Genomic DNA, 8,451 nt, shown 5'->3' with positions numbered 1-8,451 from the left:
ATCATATAATGCAGAAACGTTTTGCTTAATGTACTCTATCTTTCTGTTTTTTTTGTGTATCAGATTCACTCTATATATGTATATAGACCTCTACACATTAAGACTTTAGTTAGGTTGTAATATTAAGAAGGTAGACCTCTACCACTTCTAACAGGCAATCCCCTGAGTTGGAACTGACATCACATGCTTCTCTATTCTTGAATCTAATTCAAGTTTATTTGGAAAGACATTAATCAGGTGGTGACATTCTGGAAGTACTGGTCCATCATTTCCCTGATACAACTCCTTGTGGGAAGTGAATGTTTGCTATGTTTTGCTCTTGTGTATGTAAAGCACATAGAATTACATCTGTGTGTGAAAAGCCCAATATCAATAAGCAACCAATGATAACACATTATGCATGTTCACATTGCCTACAGCAAACAGTAGCACCAGTCAAAATAACTCATTGGTCTAGTTCCTGTGTTTGGACTGTAGCCATCTCCAACATTAGTGAAGATGTGTTTGTAGACCAGGGGAAATGCAGCTGAAAAGGGTCCTGTAGTTTCACCACCAGATACTACCAGTGATGCAGAGAAAGACACCCTCCTCTGCTCTCTCTCCCTCTTCAGATCTGCCACTTCACTCACAGTGAGGCTCAGATTCATTGCATGAGCTGAGGACAACACACACACCACACACACACACACACGCACACACACACACACACACACATGACCGAACAGATAGAGAGAGAGAGGGGAGAGAGGAATAAACAAAATAACTAAAAAGTTCAGAAAGTTGAATTACATACAGTAATTGTATAATTTCCAAAAACATGGATTTAGGATTAATTTATTAACTATTTTTGTACCTGCATTTTCACTCTGTAGTTGTTCCACCAGACTCTCACTGACTCTCAGTCTGGCCTCCATGGCATCCACCTGTGTCTTAGTGCATCTGAGCTCCACTCTCTGCTCCTCTACTGTCTTCTCCAAAGCCTCCATTTGTGTCTTAGTGTATCTGAGCTCCACTCTCTGCTCCACCACCAGAGCGCTCATCTCTCTCAGCACAGTGTGGATGTCCGGCTGGCAGGTTTGTTGGGTGGAGGCTGCAGTTCTCTGTGCTGCACCCATAACCTCATCTTCTCTGGTCTCTGCTTCACCATAGTTGCCCTGGTGAGTGATGTCATTTTCACTGATGGTCTCTCCTCCAAGCTGCGTCTCAGCCAAACAGCAGCACAGCAGCACCAGTAGAGCTCCACAAGTCTTCATGATGAAACTGATTCTTCTGTATTCTTTGAATGTACTGCTTGTTCTTGCTCTCAAATATAAATACTGTGGCCTGATTACATATTACCAAGTGGTAACCTTGGGCTGTGCAGATATTCATTAAACAAACAGAATCATCAACCATGAACACGTGAGCTGTCCATGTGCTGTCATATCATTGTCCAGGTTTTATGTTTGGGTATTGTTGTTCGATGTGATGTTGTGTCAGCATAAACCATATCTAACTCCCAGACATCGTTTTCACCCCCCTGAGAAAGAAAAGTTAGATAGATAGATAGATAGATACTTTATTGATCCCCAAGGGGAAATTCAGGGGGTCTCAGTAGCATACAGACATCACACACAACATGCACTTACAGCAGAAATGGTAAATATAAGTATAAGTATAAACATATAACCAAACTCCACTGTACAATAGAGACAGTAGGAGATAAGAAAAACTAACAAAACTAAATACTAACTTGCATTCACTTTATAGTGTTCTTTGCTGTGCTGCTTTGCAGAGGGTCATAATGACTTCACTAATCAGGAAATAATGTCTGTATGTGTACAAACAGCCTGAGTTTCCTGTATCTCAAGAGAGGATGAAAAGTAGGCCTATCTCAGAGAATGTAGGTAGATTTCAGTGGGGCAGTAACACGTGCGCGCGTGTGTGTGTGTGTGTGTTCAAGTGCGGAGAGCACTCTGCAGTGGCTAATGTGTGTATAAAGTGGCCCATGTATCCTGTTGTCAGTGTGTGTTTACAAATGAGGGGTTGTGGTAAGAAGTGATATGGAGTTCAAATGTTAATATCTGCTGCTTTGCTAAGATCAAGGTCCTCAAGATTAAACACCATGTTTTACAATAAATGTGGGCATGTGATAAATAGACAGATAGATAGACAGACACTTACATTTATAAGTGAATGTGGGCATGTGAACTAATAATATTAACATATATCACACACATACATGCAAGTGAAAAATAAATATAATTAGGATATGAGGATATATAATCATATAAATATATCTAAATATATGAAATCTCTGTGCAATTCACTAAAAACTGCACATTGTCTATCACAATATGATTCTCCTCTTGCACAAAGGGGAGTTGATGTTAATAGCAGTGACATATAGTGTCCATGTGTCCTTGCTGTTTAGTGAAGAGTTCCTGTTTCATGGAAGGGGCACCAGGCTGCTGATCAAACACGTGCCAAGTGCCAGGGATGTGTGAGACTCTGGGTGCAATTCACCTGCCCCTTACAATCACCCACACATCATAACCTAATAGATATCTAAAGAGTGACTATAGTGGTAAATGTGTGTGTGTGTGTGTGTGTGTGTGTTTAGGTTGCTTGGGCTATTTTGTTTTAAGTCCAGAATTTCCCCATTGTAATAGGCAGTGGTGGCTTCAGCGCTCAGCACCCATTCAGCAGTGACTGATGAGCATTTCAAAAGCCAAGCCAGCATCTAACTCCTGTGGCCAGGCAGGTTCCTGAAAACGGGATTATGCAGGTGTTATGGGGTCCTGCGGGATATTTACATCTCCAACACAGCAGGACTTATGGACAATTCGTATGTCCTTCCAGATGCACACCTTTTCTTGCAGTATGTCATCTTGTTCATTCCGGGTAACATAATTCACTCTATAAGAACAATCTTCCACATCTCATTTTTACATTTTTATTTGTATAAGTTTTATTTTTACTTATCATTCAAAACAACATATCTGTATAGTCCTTTGATGGGGTGTTGTTTCACTAGCTATTGTTTAACATTGTTGTTTATGGTCAGGAATTCCTGTTGTGATCATGTTAATGTTGTCCTATGTAAACACTGTCTATAGCGATAACTTCTCTGAAAAGTAACATTATTCCAACTAAAGATTCCAATCTAATCTAAAAGCACAGAAATAAAGATGAAATGTAATTTCATATTTTTTTTCTGTAGGCAAAAAGTCCAGGGAGCATGCAGGTGGGGTGCGGTGGGGTCACAAATATGATTTTGGGGGGTTGCGCCTTAAAAAAGCTTGAGAACCACTGCGGTTCTTCAAGTACAGAAATGCATCAATTGCAGTGCTTTCTATGGGCAGAAATTCAAAAAAACTTGATTTTAGCTTTTATGTCTTCCACTAGGTGGCACTACACCATAAATGAGCAGCTATAGACTGGTTATGGTTGGCCCCTGGGGACCCAAAAGCTTCTATTCTGTATCAGTTTAGTGGGGTTATATGCATGCAATCAAATTCCATGTGCTCGGGTGTTTCAGTGTCCCAGGAATCCTTGACCATAAATTGGTGTTAAAAAAAAACTTCAAAATAACTGTGCTGTGCTAGCAAGCATTAATATTACTACTTCTGCTAGTACTACCCCTACAACTCACAAATAATAATAATAATAATAATAACACTATCTTAATATTACTTCTCCCCTTTTTTAATTACTTCTCCCCCTCCCCTTCAGACGACTACTACTACAGAGGTATCGGAACCCCTATTCCGCTATACCCCTATACCGTCGGTCCCGTATTTCCGCCGTCTTGCGTGTATGTGTCACTTAATATCCAGTTCTATACAAACCAAGACGGCGGACTCCTAAAGAAACGCAACCACCCACACCATAGGTGTATCTATATTAGCTATGTACCAAAAATGACATTTTACCGTGACTCGAAGAGCTGTAAACAGTGTTGTAAGGCTGCATGTACACAACCGCTTGGAGCTCCAGTGGAATTTTTATTTCATGACGAGAATTCTCGGTCTAACCGTTCATGTGCCGTTGAAACGGCATAAATAAGCGACCCATCAGGCCAGCACTATAACTCCGAGCGCGGTAAACAAAATCGGATATTTCAGGCAGTAAATGCTCCCGTTAAGAACCAAACCAAATTTTGTTCAAATCAAACACCTATGGCTACTGAAAAATGTAAGGTTCATTTAGCAATTGTTATTTTGAAGTGTTAAAAAACATCATTGTTTTAGAATTTCTGAATGAAAGCGGTGATAATTGGGGGTGTTACGATATCAAAGCTGGCGCTTATTTAAAAAAATAATTCAAACAGTTGAAAAAAACACTTTGCATCATTATTTTAACAGATAGTAATTATTCACACAGCTTTTGGCATATTTACATCTGCAATCAACTGCAATCAACTGAAGACTTTACTGACATTATAGTTACACTATTATCAATCACAACATGCTTGACTTTACTAATGTGTTGTAAACACAAACACACACACACACACACACACACACACACACACACCACCACCACCACTCCTAAAATGGCGCTTGTTCCATTGTTCTTGCTATGGGTCTGTTCTGATGCTTGGCTACATGGTGAAGAGCAGGTGTCCAGAGAAGGTGGTGTGGTGGTTATGACTATCTCTCACCCAGGCACCGGGCCAGAGCTTCAGATTGACCACATCCCCCACTTCCAGCAGCAGAGAAGCCCCGTTGGAGACAGCCACACGGGGGGTGTTCCCCTCACTGTAAGCAATGACAACATGCTCTCCGTTTTTGTTGAGAGAGACTCCAGTGGGTGTTGATGCATGACCAAACCCCCAGACGAAGACATCAAAGTAGTAGACCCCCCTAACTGGAGCTGTGAAGGCCCCTGAGACAGACAGAGAAACTGATCACATCAACCGTCCCCCACAGCAAACATACAGGTGTAGTCACACTACCCACTGAGAGGAAGTTACATTTCAGTATTTCATTTAAACTGAGGCTTCAATATGTAGAGAAAAAAGGGCCGTGTCAGATGAAGCACCGATTTGAGGCTTGTGTTGCTAAGTCACATGCCTAATGACTAACAAGACCTCGGTTTGTGTGTGTGACGTCCAAAGGTTTGTTAGGACACACCAGGTTTGTGCAAAATTCCAGAATTGAATTGAAACTGGTTCTTAAATTCTAATTCGATTCTTGAATTTCACTTGCATTTCAATTGAGGTAGCTAACAGTAAGCAGAATTGCAATTCGAATTGTGCACAACCCTGGGACACACACCCACGTCACTGCTTTGGAATCTGATTCAAAGGTTTTAAAGGCATCCAATGGAGTTTTGGGTATTTTTGGCGACTCTTGAGCTCCCCCTAGAGTCACAAAATATTTAGATTTTACCTTGCCGTTGTAAATACTTGTCCCTGCGTGAATTCGCCTTATTCACCTGGCGGCCAAAACAAGGCTACAGGGTACACTTGCCATCACACCTCAGTCCAGCAAATGATGCTAATGCACTCTGTTCGCAAACTGCCAAAAAAAAAGCTCACGGAAAAAGAAGAAGGGTTCGCTGGCTATGGCAGTTTGCAAACGGAGTGCATTACCACCATCTGCTGGACTGAAGTGTGATGTGTACCCTGTAGCCTTGTTTTGGCCGTCAGGTGAAAAAGGTGAATCCTTCCCCCTAGACACAGTATATGTACAATTGTTTTGGAGGCGACGAGTCGACTATAGCAACAGGCGGAGACAATCTCCAAAGACCTACAGTATATCCTGAACACCTTTATCCAAAGCAACTTACAAAAAGGGAAACAATCAAGGTACAGTGTGAAAAGGACATGTTCATGCATCAATAAGTACTACTCGCGTAGAACCAAAATTGTGTGTTTGTCTGCGTGTCTAATTCCAGAAGGTGGAAAGTCAAGTGTACTAGATTTAGCATGTCCAGTTGTTGGTAGTGCAAGGAGAGGAGGTACTCTCTGAAGAGTTGGGTCTTCAGGAGTTTTGAAGGTAGAGAGGGACGCCCTGCTCTGGTACTGTAGGAGCTGGTAGCGTGTTCCACCAACGGTGAACAACAGATGAGATTGCCCTGAGTGTATGGGTGGCAGAGCCAGGCATCGTTCATTGGAGGAGCGCAACAGTCGGAGCTAACATTATAAATGTGGGAATAGCTCAGTTTAAAGTAATGTTGTGTATAAAATGCCAATGGTGTACCATGTTTTATAAACTTACTTGGTTATATAGTATACATATGGGGTTTTATTCTTGGGCCTGAGGCAAAACAATGACTTTGACTCGATTCATTTTTATACAACATTGGCACTTAGCTACCCCACATACCATTTTTATCCAATGAAAACAACCTCCCCTTGTTTAATCTTTAAAATCTTCAAGCCCATTATATGTGCACAATACTATATTAACACAATATAGTAGCCTATATAAAGAAAACAAATCATGATTGATAGCTTACCAAATGTGTACAAAAACATTATACTACTCTTAATGTCACTTTTTACTTTACTTAAAAAAACAAAATCTAGGGCCTTTTAGAAAATCAGTGAGAATGTCATACAAACGTTTAATGGTTCAGCAATACTGAGAACATGTTTCTCTTCCACCCAAAGTTTGTAAAAAGCTGTAAAAATGATTTCAAGGGCTGAGAAAATAATATGAAAACATGTGATTGAACAGAAATATTTTACAGGCTTTGGTTTTGGGGCCCATTCTTGATATAGATAAGGTTTGGACAAAATCTGAGATGGTGCAGCAACAACCTTATTTGACACGGAATTAATCATAACATATCTACACTGTGCGAGAGGAAAGGGTTGGAGATGGATTATTTACAGCCATTCTACAAGACATCTGTGTGTGTGTGTGTGTGTGTGTGTGTGTGTGTGTATGTGTGTTCAGTGTGCTTTAGTGCACTTTAGAATCTTTGATCAGAATAGCCGTTGTTGCCTACTTTTCCTTGAGAAGATATAGCAAGCAATCCGATTGACCGTATGGCTGTTCAATCGGAATAGGAACGGATCACACCACCACTTTCATTCCGATTAAAATTCTGATCGGATCAGGCATATATATCAGGCATAATTTTTATTCCGATTGAGGTGTTTATATGATCCTTTTTGTCCCGATTGAGCCGTTCTTCCATTTCTAATCTAATTAAAAGTGCTAGTGGTGCTTTTCAAATGAATCATTTTACATTGATATTTGGAAAATGCTCTAAAAATGTTGGAGCAGCGAATAATGTAATTTCCCAAAATATTGGGGTGTTCCTTTATCACAAATACATTTACTGATAGCCGCTCCTACCTGTGTTTGGATTGTAGGCGTTCCCTATGTTGGTGAAGACGTGTCTGTAGACCAGGTTAGTGGCTGTGTTAAACGGTCCTGTAGTTACAACTCCAGATGCTACCAGTGAGGCAGAGAAAGACACCCTCCTCTCCTCTCTCTCCCTCCTCAGCTCCTCCACCTGACTCCCTGTGAGGTTCAGGTTCACTGCCTGGGCTGAGAACACACACAGAGACACACACATAGATACACAGATAGAGAGAGACAATGAAAAATACACCTATTGGTAAACCACAAGTTAAAACATATCAAAACCAAAAATATGTAAATAATATCCTAGATCTGAACGTTTAAACAATAAACCCTTTCAATCTGTTCCGGTTTAAAAAATCAATGCAGATAAGTTGTAATGAAAATGTATTGGACTTTAGTGTAGTGCTCTACAAAATGTAATCTTTAAAACTTTGTTTTTCATGGCAACAGCACCAGAAGGAGATCGCTCACCTTCATTTTTAGTCTTTAGTTGTTCCAGTTGTTTCTCACTGGCTGTCAGTCTGGATTCAGTCTGTCTGAGCTCCACTCTCTGCTCTTCTACTATCTTCTCACTGGCTCTCAGTCTGGTCTCCATAGTCTCTGCTTTATTCTCACTGGCTCTCAGTCTGGTCTCCATAGTCTCTGCTTTCTTCTCCAAAGCCTCCACCTGTGTCTTAGTGTATCTGAGCTCCACTCTCTGCTCCACCACCAGAGCGCTCATCTCTCTCAGCACAGTGTGGATGTCAGGCTGGCAGGTTTGTTGGGTGGAGGCTGTGTCTGCAGCTTCAGTTCTCTGTGCTGCACCCATAACCTCATCTTCTCTGGTCTCTGCTTCACCATAGAGGCCCTGGTGAGTGATGTCATTTTCACTGATGGTCTCTCCTCCAAGCTGCGTCTCAGCCAAACAGCAGCACAGCACCAGTAGAGCTCCACAAGTATTCATGATTAAAACAGATTTGTCTGTCTTCTGTTAATAGACTGCTTGTTCTTGCTCTCAAATATATAAACTGTACTGTGGCCTGATTACATATTACCAAGTGGTGACCTTGGGACTTGCAGATGTTCAACAAACAATCAGAATCATTAACAACGAACACGTGAGTTGTAGTAGGCTACATGTGCCTTGTTTTCTGAAAAGCAGCTG

At 41.1% G+C, this 8,451-nt stretch overlaps 1 protein-coding gene across 1 annotated transcript; it reads right to left on the bottom strand.

Moving 5' to 3' along the window:
• Positions 1 to 4,585: 4,585 nt before the first annotated feature.
• Positions 4,586 to 8,250, bottom strand: LOC143108711 (uncharacterized). The gene is made up of 3 exons (XM_076271587.1): positions 7,779 to 8,250; positions 7,296 to 7,490; positions 4,586 to 4,869 (listed from the first exon to the last, which is right to left on the bottom strand). The coding sequence occupies exons 1-3, from the start codon at positions 8,248 to 8,250 to the stop codon at positions 4,586 to 4,588; spliced, it is 951 nt and encodes a 316-aa protein (XP_076127702.1).
• Positions 8,251 to 8,451: the final 201 nt, after the last annotated feature.

The sequence above is a fragment of the Alosa pseudoharengus genome, unplaced genomic scaffold (assembly GCF_046254945.1).
Source record: "Alosa pseudoharengus isolate Yale_2024_CS ecotype anadromous, Long Island Sound unplaced genomic scaffold, YU_APseudo_1.1 YU_APseudo_1.1_scf_63, whole genome shotgun sequence".
In the NCBI taxonomy this organism is placed as follows: domain Eukaryota; kingdom Metazoa; phylum Chordata; class Actinopteri; order Clupeiformes; family Clupeidae; genus Alosa; species Alosa pseudoharengus.
This window is presented reverse-complemented; position numbering and strand designations above follow the sequence as displayed.